At 48.4% G+C, this 18281-nt stretch overlaps 1 protein-coding gene across 1 annotated transcript in view; it reads right to left on the bottom strand.

The window, feature by feature from the left end:
- Window positions 1-17387, bottom strand: part of GALNT12 (polypeptide N-acetylgalactosaminyltransferase 12) — a 36460-nt gene extending 19073 nt beyond the window's left edge. Inside the window, exons 1-3 of the mRNA XM_008708017.2 lie at window positions 16982-17387; window positions 4999-5168; window positions 389-578 (exon numbers count right to left, since the gene is read on the bottom strand). Coding sequence (XP_008706239.2) covers window positions 389-578; window positions 4999-5168; window positions 16982-17352 — 731 coding nt within the window. The 5' untranslated portion in view covers window positions 17353-17387. The remainder of the gene's footprint in view (window positions 1-388; window positions 579-4998; window positions 5169-16981) is intronic.
- Between the last annotated feature and the right edge of the window lie 894 nt (window positions 17388-18281).

Here is an 18281-nt window from a genome sequence, read left to right as displayed (position 1 = left end):
TGTAGGCACTGGGTATCATGGATAAGCCAGCCTTACTTGAAGGAAATATGCCAAAATATATATTCTTTAGCAGTGTGATTCTATCTGATTGATTTTTTTCCTTGGTTGATGGTACTTTCTAAGTGTTCCACAGTAAACACGTAAAATAAGTAGGAATAAAAGCGAACACTAATAGGACCTCCTACATGCTAGCACGTTCTAAGGACTGCATGTGTATTAACTCATTGAATGGCCTCCCCAGCCCTGTGGGGCACGGACTGTTATCACGCCCAGTGACAGAGGACCGCCCAAGGAGCACCTGAGCCCAGGCGCCCGGCAGCTTCTGATGCCCAGGTAACAAGTCTCTGCTTTTGCACCACATGGGGCCCTCGCCCGCACGCCCACTCACCTCTGCAGCAGCGGCTCGAGCCACCCCTCGTGGCACTCACAGTGGCAGTCCAGGAAGGTCAACACTTCGCCCTTCGCCGCGGAAGCACCCAGAAGCCGGGCTCGCACCAGGCCCTCCCTCCTGTTGGCACGGATCAGACGCACCTTGGGCAGCCCAGACAGCTCACTGGCCAAGCGCTCCTTCAGGTGTTCTGGGGAGGCAAGCAAGACAAGCAGGGTCACCGCCACGCATCCCGAGCCATGTCCTTCTGGGGCCTCGCTATCCCCAAAAAGAGAACTGAATAGATAGAAGCCTCCTTTGTTCTGCACCTGGATGGCCTCGCCTCACCCAGAACCAAGGCTGGAAGTGCAGGAAGGGCAGGGGAGTACCGGGACGTAGAGGTGGGTGGGAACCCACCAAGCAAAATAAAAGTGAGAGAATCTCCCCAAGTCAACGTGGGCTTTGTCTGAAAGCCTTCAATCATCAGCAAGGAAAATTTCATGAACTGTCCTGGGTTGCTTCATAGTTTGTAAAAATGTTTCCCTAGGGGCGCCTGGGTGGCACAGCGGTTAAGCGTCTGCCTTCGGCTCAGGGCGTGATCCCGGCGTTATGGGATCGAGCCCCGCATCAGGTTCCTCTGCTATAAGCCTGCTTTTTCCTCTCCCCTTCCCCCTACTTGTGTTCCCTCTCTCGCTGGCTGTCTCTATCTCTGTAGAAAAAATAAATAAAATCTTTAAAAAAAATGTTTCCCTAAATATTCCTGACACTAAAAAAAAAAAAAAAGCATTCATTGGTTGATTTTCTTTTTTCAATCCTAAACATAACTGCAAAAGCTGACAGCATGAATAAGGGAGGTGACTTCCCAAGCAAAGCTAATTAGTGGCAGTGCCAGTAAACATACACAAAAGTGCAGGTGAAAAAAAAAGGAAGGAAGGAAGGAAGGAAAGAAAGAAAGAAAGAAAGAAAAAAGAAAGAAAGAAAGAAAGAAAGAGAGAGAGAGAAAGAAAAGGCATGTATAGCCTTGTACTCTTTATGGATTTGGTCAGCATCAATTTTATGTCTGTCTGAACTGTCTTCCCACGCTCTGGGGGCTGACACCCCTTCATCCAGCTCAGACTGACATGCAGAGAGGGCGGCGGGGAGGAGGGGCAGGGCAGGGCTCCTATCTCATTACAGGCTGAGCGGGCACGTCGCCCACTCGACAAGTTAGCACGATGGGGAGGGAAGCCTCAGCCCCACGGCGCCTTACACTGCCATCTGCGAGAGACCAGAGCTGCGTGGGGCTGCGTGGGGAGGGCTTCATACCGTAGCCCTGCCCACTGAGGAGCTGTTCCATCCCATGAGGATAAAATAAATAATCTGATCTCTGCTTCTGAACAAATACATTTCTTTTTTTTTTTTTTTAAAGATTTTATTTATTTATTTGACAGAGAGAGACAGCCAGCGAGAGAGGGAACACAAGCAGGGGGAGTGGGAGAGGAAGAAGCAGGCTCATAGCAGAAGAGCCTGATGTGGGGCTCGATCCCAGATCGCCGGGATCACGCCCTGAGCCAAAGGCAGACGCCCAACCGCTGTGCCACCCAGGCGCCCCTGAACAAATACATTTCTGAAATGTTTTCAGCACTCTATAATTTTTGAGTATTTCATTAAAGTACAAGTTATCATTTAATAAACACTAACAATATGCCGGGCACTGATCTAGCACGTGACCCGCCCTTATCTCAATCCTCACAATGACCCCACGAGGTAGGAACTGTTTCCGGGGGCTAAGGCCAAAGCTGACACTGGACTTGCTCAACATGGCATAGCTGCAAAGTGGTGGAGCTGGGATGCCCGTGCGTGCCAACGCGGATTTAAAACAGCCCTGGGAGGAAAGGACCAGATGAAACGGAGATGCGTGCCTACTACGTGCCGGCCGACATGGAGCTCTGTCCTGTGCACAATCTCATTTATTCCTTGCCTCTCTGTGATATAAGTGTGGATAAACCCATTCACAAATGGGAAACTAAGGCTCAGAAGAGACAAGTGACTTGTCCCAGGTGCCATGACAGGTTCACGGTAAAGCTCACCTCAGACCCAGCTGCCCTGACCCCAGAACTCAGTGCTCAGTGGGCATCACTCAGCATCAAGCCCCAGCCTGGCTTGCGTGATGTCATGGAGAAGGCCAGCTGTCACCAAACACTCACTCTCCCTGTGGGTGCACACAGCCACCCGTCATATAGGCTACCGTTCCCAGCCTCCCTTGCAGCTAGGTGCAGCCAAGTGACTCCGTTCTGCTCGGTGGGATATGAGGGCAACTTCCAGGTCTGGCTCCCCAGCCCCCTGAAACGCTTCTGCCAACAGGAGCGAGCGGAAGGTGAAGAACCAGCCTGGGCCATGCAGACAAGGCAGCACGCTATCCTGGAGAATGTGGAGCTATAGGGCAGCAGGAGCTGGGGCCCTGACACGGTGAGGCCGCCACACCAGCCCTAGACTGTTACGTAAGATGTGTGATGTGAGAGACATCAATTTTTATCCCGTGTAAATCACTGTTATTTTGAGTCTCTGTGAGAACAGCCAAACACACCCACCAATTAGGACACATACTCCAGGCTTTGAAGTCGCACAGCCCAGGTCCGGAGCCTGAAGCAGCAGATGCCCAGGAAGCCATAGCTGCTACCCTTAGACGTGGCCCAGGGGTGGTCATCTGGCTTGAAACGGGCTCTCACATCTAAGCGCACGGCTCTCCCTATTGCTATGGCCTTGACATTTCCCCCCAGTTGAGCTTAGCTGCCCTCACTTCAGCACATGGCATGTGGCATGACCGAAGCAGCCCCTACACCCCACCCCTCCATCCACGATGCCCCACAGGGCAGCACAGTGAGCCCGAGACCGAGTGACCTTTCTGTTCCCCCAGCAGCCCTCAGACAGCGCCCATCAGGCTTCTGTTTAAGCCTAAACCCCTTATAGTGGCCTCCAGGGCCCTACTGGCCTGACCCTGCCCACCCTCGCACCTGTGTCTCCCATGTCGCCTCCTCACTGGCCGATGGTCGGCTCCGAAGAACGCCTGCTCCCCCAGCTCCTTCCTGCACCTGCAGCTGCTGCGCTGCCTCTTTCACTACATCCGAGTTTTTGGCTTAAAAGCAGCTCCTCAAGGGAGGCTTCCTGCCCTCCACCTGCTAGAGGAGGGCCTGTGCCCAAACTCCACTTACTCGCCTGCTCCCATGTCTGTTTCACAGCACTTTCTACCTTGCTGTATTACATTTGCTATATTATTATGTTATGCTAGGCTATTTTACATTGTGTTGTATTATATTGTTCTGTACACGTTCATTGACCACGTCCACCCACAACTCCACACACCAGAATGTGAGTTTTATGAGAGTAGGGACTTGTGTTTCCCACAGAATCCGTGGTGCCTAGAACAGTGCCTGGCACACAGCAGAAACTCAAAAAGTGTTTACTGAATAAATAAGGGCCATCCCTGGACTGCATGTGAATTGCTGGACCCCAGGTTACTGGTCAGGCCTAGAGGGATGCCAGCCACCCTCTCAATGGACTGTCTCTCCCTGGCTTCAGTTCTCCTGTCTGGGATGCCCCCCGCCTTTTTAAAGATTTATTTATTTGAGAGAGAGAGAGTGGGACAAGGGGGAGAGGGAGAGAGAAAATCTCAAGGAGACACCCTGCTGAGCACAGAGCCTGACACCGGGCTTGATCCCAGGACCCTGAGATCATGACCTGAGCCGAAATCAAGAGTCAGACGCCCAACAGCCTGAGCCACCCAAGCACCCCTGTGCTGCCCCTTTTTAATCTCATCCCAAACTCAACACATCCAAAGCTGAACGCCCCCCTTCCTCTCCCAGACCTATCACTCCTGCCCTGGGTGGCTTTTCCAGCTCTGGGACAGCACCACCACTCACCCAGAGACCCAAGCCGGAAGCCTACAGGTCCTGCAGATGTCATGTCTCAAATGTCCCTCCTCCCTCTCCCCACCCCTCCCTTCTACTCCCACCTGGCTCCAAGCCTCCGTCTCTCACCCGGGCCACCTCTACGGCCCCTGGCCTCCCCGCAGAGCTCCCCCGCACACCATTCTCCACCCACAGGTATCTTGGGCCTAGAGGGATCCCTCAAAGGGCAAAACTGCTCTTCCGTTCAAAATCCCTCCTGTTTAAAATCTCCCTGAGGGCAGGAGAACCCTCAGGACAAAGTCCCAGTCTGACCTCCCGTCTAATGCCTGCACCCTTCCCCACGTCTCATGTCCTTCCTCTGCCTGCCCACCCTGAAGCAGCCGCTCCTCGGGCCTTCCCAAACCACTTGCAGATGATACCCAGTCCATGCGACACTGTGCCTCCGAGCCTCCCCCCTTTGTGCCTCCACTTACAACACCCTCCCTCCACTTTCGCTGCCCACAAACCACTCACCCTTCAAGACGTAAGGTCAGCCCCTATCCCCGAGTGCCCTGTCTCCTGTAGCACCATGTGCCAAAGCTGTCAGCACCCCAGCATCTCCAGCAGACTCTGAGCCCCCTGAGGGCAGGGGCCGGGCCCCGGGGGACACAGGAAGCCCGTCCTACCGCTCTGAAGTCACGCTTTTGCCTCCCAGGCCCTGCCCTGGAAAGCCAGGCCCCTCCAAGAGCCTGTGCGGGGTCTCACCTCTATCGCTGTAGTCATCTACAAGGATGACTTCTTCCAGCAGGATGTCCGGGGACGTCTCGAGGACACTGTAAACTGTCCTGAGGAGGGTTGACCAGGCTTCATTATAAAATGCTATGATGACAGATGTCGTGGGCAGATTATTGTAATCATATTTCTTCTCTTTGCACCTGCAAATACAAGACAGCTTTAGGAATCGAGAACCCGCTGCTGACTCTGTGTACCGGGCCCAGGCTGGTGCTGGGGAGGGAGGCGAGAAGGGGACACAGGTCACGGTCTTGAACCTCCTCCTGGGGAATGGAAAATCATCTGCTGGCATCATCCAGAGACCCCTGTGCTCCACTAGAAGTCCTAGCGGATTCCAAGAAAGACTCTAAAATGACACCCACTAAGCTTGAACTGTGGGACACTGTTTTTAAGCTTTAGAGCAATTTTCAGATTTGCGTGACAGACAAGCTAAGCCGACTCAGAAGGGAGGGAGACTGCTACTTCTCCCTCATCAACAGCTCTCTCACCCACCCGCTCCCTTCCGACCCCGCTGCTAACTGCCAGGCCTGTGCTCAGACACTGCCCTCTGCCTGGAGCAGCCCTTCCCCATTTCTCTACCCAGCAAAGTCTCTGTCCTCTGTCCCCTGGGCCCACAGGTGCAGGCAGCTGCTGGCTGCAGGAGGGGCCCCCAGCCACGCGGCCGTCTCAGCAGGTGTCACTCACCATGCTCTGGCCGCTGGCTGGAGTCTCACGGCCCTCCCTAGCACCACCCCAGCGGCGCTCTCTGCTTACAAAGGTGGTGTGCCGAACGCAGAAACCAGAGAACGCTAGAACAGTCTGGAAGGGCTCCAGAGAGGACCCTGACTACCCCCTTCCAGTACCCACACCCACCCCTCACTCCACTCTGTGGCCACCTTGGGGTCGGGGTGAGGGGATGTGCCTTGACTGGCAGTGGTAGGAACCAATAAGCTTCCTCTTTCTTTAACAGGGTTTCCTGTTACTTTACAGGGAAGTTTCCCTACTTGACAGAGAATTCTTTCCTCAGAGTAGCTGATGACAAACTCCCAGGGTCATCCCAGGGACTGGGCCGGGCCTGGAAACCATCAGCAAGAAATGCCCAGAGAGGGGCAGGAACAGAAGTCCAAGAGGGGCACCCACAGGACTCCAGGGCTGGAAGGGTGGGCTGGCAATGCAAGAGGGGCCTGCGGGCTGAAGACCGGCCAGGCTGCGGGGGAGGGGGGGTGCAGAAAGGGAAGGCCTTACAGACAGGCTGGGGGGCATATCAAAGAGACGCAGAACCTAGCAGAATTAGGAGTGAGGCCAGTTCTGCGGACTGACTGCCATGGGCCAGGCGATGTACCGGTGGGCCCTTACCAGTCAGTCACCAAATAGTTCCTGATCGCCTACTGTGTGCTGGATTAAAAAAAAACAAAAAACCCCTCCCTGCTCCCACAGAGCTTACATGCAAGGGGACAATGATCAAATAAGCAAACATTATCAGTAAGTTCAGTAGGCGATGGTGCTAGAAGAAAAGCAGGATGCAAAAAAAGCAGGAGCAACTGGTGAGGGGAGTGGGAAGGGGAGTAACCACATAATAGGTAATCAGGGAGGGCCTCTTAGAGGGGGTGACATCCAGGATGAGACCTGAATAATGATGGACCTGGTCCTGCAAAAAGCACAGAAAAAGCCCTTTAGGTATGCACTTTATTTCTTTGTGGTTTTTCTCCTTTTATTTCATTATAAAAATTTTCAAACACAGAAACAATAGAGAAAATATTATAAGTATATATAATATATATATAAGAACATATATAATATATATAAGAATATATATATGATATATATAAGAATATATATATGATATATATATAAGAATATATATATATCATATATATATATATATATAATATATAAGAAACTCCTGGGACCATTTGCCTGACATCAACAGTCCTCAATGCATGGTCAGCCTTGCTTCATCTAAGCCCTCACCCACTGCCTCCATCCCAGACTAGTGTTAAGCAAAACCCAGCATACCACAGCATCTATAAATATTTCAATAGACCTAAGAGATAAGGACAATTTTTTATAATAAAACACAATAAAACTGAAACACCTTAAAAAACTAGTGATTCCTTAGTGCTACCATATCTCCAGTCTACAATATTTCATAAAAATTAAGAAGCCAACAGTTGGAAGACATACCATTCTTTTAAGAGTCTCTATGAAGGACACGTGTCGCCTAACTGTAGGATGTGTTGATTTTATAATGTCTCCAAATCTCAGAAATGTTTAAACATGAAAAAAAATGACTGAAAATTAATGACATGTAATACTCTCAAAAAATACTTGCTATGTTGGCATTTATTGAGACTAGGCTCAGGGAGGTGGATAACTTGGGCAGTTCACAGAATGCCCACGAGTGTGTGCCTGGCCGAGGTCCTTTGGGCCCAGAGCCCTTGTCTTAGGATTCTGGCTTGCTCCCGCCCCCGCCCCCCACCTCCCGGGACATTCAGGTAAGGATCCCAACCATCTCTCCCCGCCCAGCCCTCCTTCCTACAAGTCATGGGCGATTTCTTCTGTCCTTCCTCTTAGGGTCCAGCTCCAGGCTCTCTTCCTAAACACCAGGACAGCTTCTGCCGAGAGCTCTGCGGTCACTGGGATGGCTCTCACACACAAACAGGCTTTTCCCGAAGACTCTGTGAGAGGCCGGCTCTTCTCACCCACCTTTACATTCTTGTTCCTGCTGCGTTTGCAGGCCCTGTTCTGGACACTTGAGGAAAGTCAGCTGAGGCTGGTTAAGCACGACAGCTCTGGTGTCCTGAAGCGACAGGGCACCCCCAGCAGCCTGAGTCCTTGGACACCACGGGCTTCCAGCCCAACGCACAGATGCTGTCACTTAGCGCTGCGCCCCACAGAGGGGAGTCCCAGCCCACACTCCAGGGGAGAAGGAGGCTCCATCCTTTGTGGATATGTTTTAAAACCACCGTGCAGGGTCAGAATGCTGCAGAAGTGAAAGCATGAGTCTTCCAAGATCAGGTCCTAAAGACATGGAGCTTTCCTCTTTGTTCCCGCCCACAGACCACCCATTCTGGGGGAAGCCAGCTCCATGCAGTGAAGCAAGGAGACTCAAGCATCCCATGGGGAGGTGTCTGTGGCAAGGGCCTCCGGCCAACAGCCAGCCCCAACTGTCCAGCATGGAATGAGCCCTCTTGATGAAGCCTTGAGATGATGAAAGCCCCAGGCAGCATTTTTTTGACTGTGATCTCATGAGAGATCCAGAGCCAGAACCACCCAGCTAAGCCACTCCCAAATTCTTGACCCACAGACATGATGTGAAATCACAAATGTTTATTGATGCTTTAAGTCACTAAGTTTATGGCACTGCATACACCGAAATAAATCACAAGGAATCTTCAGCTAAGCCCAAACAGAGACGTTTTATAAACCAATAGGCCTGTACTCTAAAAAATGCCAGTGTCCTAAGAGACACAGACAGGCCTAAAGAGACACAACAACTGAATGTCAGCCTTGATTCCTGATTAGATACCGGGTCAGGAAGAAAGAGCTCCTCCCAAAATTGGCACAGTTGAAAAAATCCAGTATTGTATAAATTTCCTCAATTCGGTAACTACGTCATGATGTGACGAGAGAATGTCCCCGTTCCCAGAAAATGCATGTAGAAGTAACAAAGGATAAAGGGTGTTTATCACTGAAATTTACTCTCAGATGTGTATAATATTATAGCACAGAAGGAGAGAGAGGGAAAAATGACGTAAATGGGGCAAAAGAATGAAGGGATCTGGGTAAAGGACCAACAGGAGTTTCTTACGCTATTCTTAAATTTTCTCTGATTTTGAATTTTTTCAAAGTCAAAAATGTAATACAATAAGAAGGAAAAAAATGTTAATGTTGCCAAGGGTCTATCCAAATACCAAGCCAATTCTGGTTCTAAAAATATGTATCTCAGCCTTAGTGGCCCTGACGAAGGCCCTCTCCTAGTTCACTCTTTCCCACTTCCACCAAAATCGCTGCCCTCCTCCAAATAGATGTTACAACAAATGGAAAACATATACATGTATAAACATATTAATAAGTGTATCTGCATTTTAAAAGTCCCTGACTAATAGCCAGGGTGCATGGAAAAGCTGAGCCAGAGCCCAGTAGAAGCTTTGGAAAGAATTAATTACTTATATTCCATGAAAAAAATGTGTTTCTGTGCAACCTAAAAATAAAGATTTTTTTCATTAAAAAAAAAAGCTAAAATTTAGTTTCAAATGTACACAGATCCAAGGAGAAATGAACAGAAATACGGACAGTAGGGGCGCCTGGGTGGCACAGCGGTTAAGCGTCTGCCTTCGGCTCAGGGCGTGATCCCGGTGTTCTGGGATCGAGCCCCACATCAGGCTCCTCCGCTATGAGCCTGCTTCTTCCTCTCCCACTCCCCCTGCTTGTGTTCCCTCTCTCGCTGGCTGTCTCTATCTCTGTCGAATAAATAAATAAAATCTTTAAAAAAAAAAAAAAGAAATACGGACAGTAAACTGAGGTTTTCAAAATGAAGTTTATTCAATTTAAACAACTGTCCTTTTGTGTGAAATCACATCCTTACTGTTCAGTATTAAAATGTATTTCTTCTAGAATGAGGGTAGGTAGGAGGGTAGAAAAAGCTCTGCTTGACCAAGTAACGCCAGGACCAGATGGCTGTCCTTCCTCGGTGTTTTTGTTTATGTGTTTTTGCTGCTCTGCAAAACCCCAAAGCCCAAGGCCACTGTTCTAGAATGTCTAGGTACACTCTCTCTTTGTGTCCCTTTAAATCACAAGAGTGCTGGGTACCAGTCGGCAAAACATACACAGAGCTTCAAAATGCGCCTCTTCTCTTTTATCTCATATCAATATATGGAAGAACTTCTCAGCTCAGGGAATCATCAGATACCCTGACGGAAGCCTGCGGTAACAATTTTTCTTTGTAATGCTATTTATAACAGCAAAAAGCTATAAACAATTCCAAGGGTCCAACAAGAAAATGTGGAACACGGGGCCGCTGGGTGAAGAAAGGCTACGCGACCGTCCCAAACCACGTTTTCAGAGACTCTTTAACAGTAAAGGAGAATAACCTCACTGCAACGGTAAATCAAAAAGCAGGGTACAAATCTATAAAGGGCAGCATGCGGGCCCGCACACGCTCCCACACAAACAATACACAGTAGAAAGAAATATGCCAAAAATGTTAACAATGGAGATCTCTGAGCAGCGGGATTATCGCGGACTCTTACTTCTTTGCAGTTTTCTGCATTCTAATACTGTTCTCCACTGAACACGCGTCATTTTTATAATCACAAAGAAAGATTAGTTTTAAAAGGCTGGATCCTATTTCTTTAGCTTCCCATAGCAAATGTCCTCCTCATTGGGCAATAATATCACACTCCGACCGCTCCTTCTCTCTTGGCCTGAGAGAGTTTCTCCTTCTTTCTTTAAACATACCTTAAAGGCATTCTCCCTCATGAAGTTCAATATATCCTTCTGAATGTCTAAGTTTGTTTCCAAGAAAAATACTTTCCCCTTTTCCTTTTTTTTTTTTTAAAAGCAAGTTCCCAAGAGTTTAGATTGCAACACAAACGCTGCTGGAAAAAAAATATGCAATTCACTCTCATTGCATGATCCAAACAAGTTGAAAGACTTTTACAAATGTAGAAGTCTAACCTAGAATTGTGAATTAACTGTCTTTGGTTCAATTACCCAACTTTTCAGTTTAAATCAATTAACCAGAAAAAATTATTAACAACTCCTATGTGCCAATCCTATCCTAAGCACTATGATGGAATATAAAAGAATTATATGGTACTGCTCATTCTCCCTCTCCTGACTGATAAAAAGTGGTACATCCTCTAATTAGACAAGAACAGCTATGCACACGTCAGTCAGGGTTCCACTTTTGCCTGGGCGACAAAAGGAAGCTCAGAGCCAAATTCACTGCTAAATCAGAGTGAGCCGTCCTCTCCTTAACTTTCTGGTATAATCCATGTGCTTTGTAAGGGCAGTGGCTGAATTCTGGTTTTTGCGGTACTTTCAGTGTGCTTTGTACTGCACCTGGTAATAATAACATGTATTGAGTGCTGACCACATCGTGGGCAGTGTGCTAAGCATTTCACATGCATTACTCCACCTTCCCTCCATAACAACCCTATTGGGTAGGGACCATGATCTCCACTAGCACAATACAGGTCTATGTATTATAAAGTTGTGAATGAATGGGTGCAGCAAATGCCTCCTCATCTTCTTTTATGTTAATATTCATATTATCACATAAATGTCCTTTTAAAAAAGGAAAACCCATACCCTTTGCTGAACAGACCAAGAGGTCATAGTGTACCTTGGTGTGTTTTGCCCACCCAAAATCCTTTTTCTTCACATTACTGCATTTTCATTTCTCTTTCAGGAACCATGTCTCCCGGACTCTCGGTGTGCATGGTCTGTGCAAGGCTATAAACACACACACACACACACACACACACACATACACACACCCCTCTGGGAAGGTCACATGCTCCCCAGGTCTGACCAATCAATGCACATTTTCCTGATGACATCAGGTGAGTCCCAGAATCCAGGGCCCAGAATAATCTGAACCCAGTTCTCATCCCAGACTTTTCTGTGATAGAAGTCGGTATATTTTCTTTTATATTCAAGCCAGTTTGCATTGGATTTTCAGTCACTTTCAACCAAAAGCACTATGACTAATAGAGAAATAGGTCTCTTTTTTTTTAAGTGAATGTAGGATTTCCACTACTGGCAATATGGAAGACTACAATGCCTGGTGAAACCCTGTTGGAAAAAATTCTTGATAAAATACTTTTTAAAAAATCTTTTAAATGCGTGGCTCAGCTTACAGGAAAAGGAAAAAAAAAAAGTCCTCAGAGTCCAGGGACAACAAGAAAATACAAATCTAGATATTAGAGTTATGAGACACAAAGCACCAGATAAGTATGCTTAAGATGCTTAAATAGGGACGCCTGGGTGGCACAGCGGTTAAGCGTCTGCCTTCGGCTCAGGGCGTGATCCCGGCGTTATGGGATCGAGCCCCACATCAGGCTCCTCCGCTATGAGCCTGCTTCTTCCTCTCCCACTCCCCCTGCTTGTGTTCCCTCTCTCGCTGGCTGTCTCTATCTCTGTCAAATAAATAAATAAAATCTTAAAAAAAAAAAGATGCTTAAATAAATAAAAGATGCCCTCAAACGAATGACAAAGAAACAAGAATGACAGGCAAATCTCACTAAGGATTGACATCTCAAGGTCATGGTGCAAGTCAGGGGACAATGGAATATTCTCTTCAAATGCCAAACTACCAATCCAGAATTACATACCCAAATAAAATTATCTTTCAAGAACAAGAGCAAAATAAGAACATTTTCAGATAAGTAAAACTGAATTTACAACATGGCTTTCTCTACAGTAATGAATACATGACATGCTTCAAGAAGGAAAAGAACCCCAGAAAGTTCTCTGAGATCCAAAGACCACCTAGCATTCAGGAATGAATGAAGGGCAGAGAAAAATGATAACCTTGTGGGTAAACATAAACAAAAAAAATACTGCATTTTTTAAATGTTTTAATGTGTTGGTTTAAAAGGCAAGGCAGAATTAAAATCCTGGAGTAAAAAAGGATGTAAACCAGGAAGGAAGGTGACCAATGTTAAAACACCTGAAGGCCTATAGCCAGCGATTAACTTTAGATCCTACTAAAGTAACTTTAGTACTTTCAAACTGACCACTAAAGATAAGAATAAACCATGGAACTACCAAATTAATAGAGAAGAAAAAGTGGAATAAGAAGGGGAGAGAAAAACTTCTATCGACTCAAAAAGCAGCATTTAAAAAAAAAAGGGAAAAAAGCATAGAAAAAGCAAAACAATTAGAAAGTATAGAATAAGATGGCCAAAGTAATCAAACCCAAAGTGTCTTGTAAGCACGAGAAATATATATATGTATATGGACATACTAGTTAAAAGTCAAAGATTGTCAGTCTGGATGTTTTCTTTAATGACCACAGAAAATCTAGCAACATGCTATTTAGAGACACGCCGACAACATAAGGACACAGAATGAATGAGAGTAAAAGGATGGAAAAAGGTATCATGAAAATACTAACTAAATCATGTTCTGCAGACTGAAAACACTGATTCAAAGAGAGGATGCCACTCTGACAACCACAGATGGGTCTGGTAAAAATTAATAAAATAACCTGCGGTTTACAATCTTGTTGCGGAAGCAAAGAAACATCAGTCTAATCTCCGCACCACGTGTGATGTTGGTCCAAGGACACTGTTGTTATGAGAACGATCAAGCAGGCTACCTGTCTGCAAGAAGAGGAATCCTAACCGATTCCCTCCCTCCTGCCAACCCCAGCAAAACACACTTTCTTTTGCGGGATTACCTATTTAGAGCTATTTTGAAACTCTTCACCATCCCAGCACCCAACTCAGATACACATCTGCTAATGAGGCTGACACCAGAGAAAGCATTCAAAGAACACCTATGTATTGCTGGCACGCTTCCCTAAACCACTGTTCAAACTTCCTCTGCTACGGCAGAGAACATCTGATGTTTACGTACGGCACCCTCATCCACGTACCTGTGGAAATGTACAGCCCCAAGGGCACTGTCCCTCTACAGTGTCTTTCTCACCTGCTAAACAGGTCAGAATGCAAACAAGAATGACATTATAGTGATTATCCCAAGGCTTCTCTGATCTATAAAAACTGAAACTCTTTGCAAATATTGGTACAACATTAGCAATCATTTACTCGTGACACACCTTACAATTGGCTGTGATGTCATTGCTAATTTCAACAGAAGGCGATCTGTTTTGAATCCCTACTTTGTCTAATTCTGGTATTCTCCCACTTGCTCAAAAGCACCCACCTTAATCTTCTGAGTAATTTAAACCCCACAGACCCTAAGACAGTAGCTTTCAACCCTCGTTGCACATCAGCCTCAGCCTAGGTCCTACCTACAGAAATTCTATTTAATTATTCTGGGGAAGGTCCTTGGCATCAGTATTTCTCAAAGTTCCCCAAGGCCAGAAATCCAGCTTTCTGGCTCCCCACTTTGGCCTGCTGCCCTCTCAAAGTGAAAGTTCCATCTCCTTGCCTGGTTCAAAGGAGACAGTGTTTGTGAGTTTTGCAACAGAAATAAACAGAAATAGCAGAAACAGAAATAAAGCCGTGCTCTAATCCACTGGCATGTGAATTATCAGACTACACCAAGTTTCAAGGAATTAAAGCCAACGCTGAAGCATCTCTACGGGTCTGGCCTGTCCAAGAGAGCGGACACAGTCTCAAGGTTTGCCGACGCCAAGAAGAACCAAGCCAGAGTCCCTTGGTAGTTCCCATCTCCTTGCCTATGGTAACAGGCTGTAGTTTAAAGACCAGTTAAGGGGCGCCTGGGTGGCTCAGTCATTAAGTGTCTGCCTTCGGCTCAGGACCTGATCCCAACAGTCTGGGATCGAACCCCACATCAGGCTCCTCTGCTGGGAGCCTGTGTCTTCCTCTCCCACTCCCCCCGCTTGTGTTCCCTCTCTCGCTGGCTGTGTCTCTCTCTGTCAAATAAATAAATAAAATCTTTTTAAAAAATAAATAAATAAAGACCAGTTAAAAATGTGTGTGAACCTATGTACATAATCATGTTTGAATATGTTCTCGTTCACATACCCAATAGGTATATTTTTCAAAATCTATTTCTATACCTGGAAAAGTCTAGAAGGATACACAGCAAAATATTAACAGTGGTTCTCCTGGGGCAGTAGATTTATAGATGATTATTTATTTATTTATTTAATTTTGCTTCTCTGTATATGCTAAAATTTCTAGAGTGAACATGTATTGCTTTTATAATTAAAATAAACAGATAAATAATTGCCTGTATCCCAAAAGGGAGGAGAGAATAAAAGATCTGGCTTTTAGATCAGCTCTGCCCCAGATCTGCATGTTACTTTGGGGGCATGGCTCCTCCTCTCTGGTTAGACTGGATCTCCCTCAGGGCCTTTCTCTTTGTGACATTCAAGGATCTCTGCTTGTCAGTTAAAGTCCCAAGGGACTCCCCCACATGCACCGCCACTCCAATTATACATTTATATTCTGCCATTCTGGTTTCTCAGGCTAAAACCACAGACCTCGATCAGGCACTCACCTTTCTATGAACTACAGTAAAAGCTGAGTCTTCATTAAAGGCCCTGACCTTACTGGCCAAACTGAAGTTAGGCCTCACCGCCTGGCCTGGCTGAGAGCAACACAGATAAGCTCACCTTTCCTTCCTTCACGGATCCAGCAGGCCTTGCTGCAGGAGTTAAAGGCAGGAGGCATTCATACTTCTTACCACGCTGGGTTTGGATTAACTTCCCAGAGTCAACGCAACAGCAGGATCTATAAGCAGATCCTGATAGGACACAGGGCAGCTGTGTCACCATGGAGACGGGATACCATAAGCCCCACAGGTTATCCACAGTGTTTGAAAGAGATTTCTCAACCTGGGATAATGAAGGAAAGCTGGAACCCGGAAAAGAAAAACTTTACAACCAATCCCTGGATGACTCTTAAAAGCGACCTCCTGAGTATCTCGTTGGCAACAGGGAAGGGGATGAAACTAGTAAGAATTGAGTGCATGGTGTGTTCAATGTTTTATTAATTCCTAGGCTGTGTTATTTCTACTCATTCCTTATTTTGCAGATGGGGAAAGTGGGGGGAATGCTACCAACACTAACACAGCTCTACTCAAAAAGATTAACAGTGAAAATGCCTCAGGCAAAAGCATGAGGCTAGACATGAACAGACAGAGGAAAATAGGGAGGCCTGTGAAGCCCAAGTTCTTCCCAGCTTTGTCAAAGGGGGCTGGGGAACAACTCCTTGAGCAGGTAGTCATGCTTTCTCTAGCCAAGGATTCACGGATGCCCAAATCCCGAAATCAGCACAATGCCAAGGGGGCCAGGAGGGTCCCATCCCCCACAGCCAGTTCCACCACTTTCCAGCTGTGGGGCCTTAGGTGAGTCACTTGTCCTCCCCGAGATCTTTGCCACACCTCTAAAGCAGGCATGCCAGGGAACAGGGAGGAGCGACAGGTGCCCAGTGCACACAGGAGGCCGCTGCACTGGCTACTCCCTGTCAGAATCCTCTTTTCCTCAAAGTCTTTAAGAACCGGGCTCAAGTGGGGATCTGGAAGATCCCCACCAACGGAGGGACGGAGAGAGAAGGCCAGGAGGTCTGTCCTTTTACCAGCTTGCTCCCTTCTTACTTAGGCAGTGAGCACAACCCACCCAGCCAGCAGCTCCCACAGGAATTAGGCCTCTGACCACACCGGCTCGGAGCCTGCACCACCCACAGCAGTGAGCTGAGCTGGACCTCGGCCAGAATGAGCCTTTCCCACCACCTCCTTCCTGCCTTCTTCTGCCTAATGCTCAGGAATCCAGGGGGAAGCCTCGTACTTGGCCTCCCAGCGACCTTTTACCTCTCCTGCTGGAGCGCCCTCCCATCCTGGTTCATTCAAGGGCCTGGCACGCACAGATAAGTGAAAGTGGAGCCTATCTCGAACCTAAGAGCCCTTAGTTTCACCAAGGTAGGGCCACAGTGGCAGAGCTGGACTGGGGGTGCTGTGAAACCAGGAAGAGCACCCAAAGGAGGTCTCATCTTACACTTGTCTGCTTAGCCCGGACCCTCCCGTCACTTTTTCAGAGCCAAATGACAGACCTAATGGGGGAAGGAGGCAAGAGACCACCCAGTAAAAGAGTCGTCAATTTCTGAGATTTTTTTCTATTTTCATTTTTTAAAACTTTCTTGCGTCCCCCCATCCCATATGACTCCTTCCATTACCCACTTCTGAGAAAGACTCAGTAAGACGCGCGATCCCCAGGTATTTCGAGACCCCGGTTCCACCCCGCCACTTGACAGATGCAGAAACTGAGGCCCGGGGACCCCGCGGGCAGTGCTGCCCACGCCACCTGCGGACTCACAGCGGGTTCCAGCGCTCGGGCAGGCGACGGTGCAGCGAGATGCGGTCGCTAAGGTAGATGTTGATCTGGTGCAGCCGCACGCTCTCCTCCTGCAGCCGCAGCTCCTCGCCCTGCAGCTGCAGCCGCACCGCCTCGCCCTGGGCGCCCAGAGCGTCGTCGGATACCGGCGGCCGCGGCAGGACCGGGTCTCGCCGTCCCTGGCGCGGGGCGCTCAGGGGTCCCGGCTCGGCCGCCCTGGCCCTGGCCCCGCGCCGCTCCCGCAGCACGGAGCTCAGCCCGGCCAGCACCAGCAGCGCCAGCAGCGTCAGCAGCGCCTCCCGGCCGCGCCGCAGCCCCCGAGGGCAGCGCCTCCAGGCCGCGCGCCCCCACATGCGCCCGCCAGCTGGGCCAGCGCTCGGCTGCCCGGAGGCGGCGGCGCAGACCCGGACCCGGATCCCGGAACCGCAGCGCCGCGCCGCCCCGCCCCCGGCCCGCCCCACCTGCGCACCGCCCCCTTCCCGCCCACCCCGCCCGCAGGAGCGCGGCCCCCACGCCGCGGACGGTGGCCGGTCTTCACTGGGTCGCCCGGCGGGCTGGCTGGTACTCACACCTCCCTCGTTGGGCTGTGTGCATTAGGAACAGGGTGACAACCCTCAGCTCAGCGCCTGACACATAGTAAGCGCTCAGCAAATACCGGCTAAGTGCGCCCTGCGGGCTGCTGTGAATTCTACTTCCTTATCTCATCTGACCCTTAAGCAGTCCAGTAAAAGGAGTAGTAGGATTATCAGCCCCATTTTACAGATGAGGGGACTGAGGCACAGTGAGGCTAATACACACCGGGCTGTGTCACTGAGGCCTGCAGGCCGAGGGAAGATGTAATCCTGTTTTAAATCCCTGGAATAACATACCTTCCCCTGGCTCCCTGTCAGTCAATCTCTCTGTTTCTTCTTCCTCACTTTACAAAGGCCTCCAAGAAACGGATCAAAGAAATGAACCCCCTCAGAGAAACACATGCACAGGCACCGGTAATAATGATCGCACACGTCCCAGGCCATCCATTCACCTGACCTTAGCCAGAGGTTTCCTTTGAGGGGACTGAACAAATGAAGGAGCCATGAGGGTGCTGGAAATAATTTAGCAGAGTCAAGACTAGAGCAAGGCATGAGGCTGTCTCCAAGGCAGAAGGTATAGGATGGGCAAAACAAAACAAAATCAGTATTCAAAAATAAACAATACTTTTAAAAATCAAAATGAAAGCAAAAAAATCCCTGAACAAACCACCAAAATTTTAAATAAAGGCAGAATCTGACCTGTGCTTGCA

Source organism: Ursus maritimus, unplaced genomic scaffold (genome assembly GCF_017311325.1).
Source record: "Ursus maritimus isolate PB19 unplaced genomic scaffold, ASM1731132v1 scaffold_17, whole genome shotgun sequence".
Taxonomy (NCBI): domain Eukaryota; kingdom Metazoa; phylum Chordata; class Mammalia; order Carnivora; family Ursidae; genus Ursus; species Ursus maritimus.
This window is presented reverse-complemented; position numbering and strand designations above follow the sequence as displayed.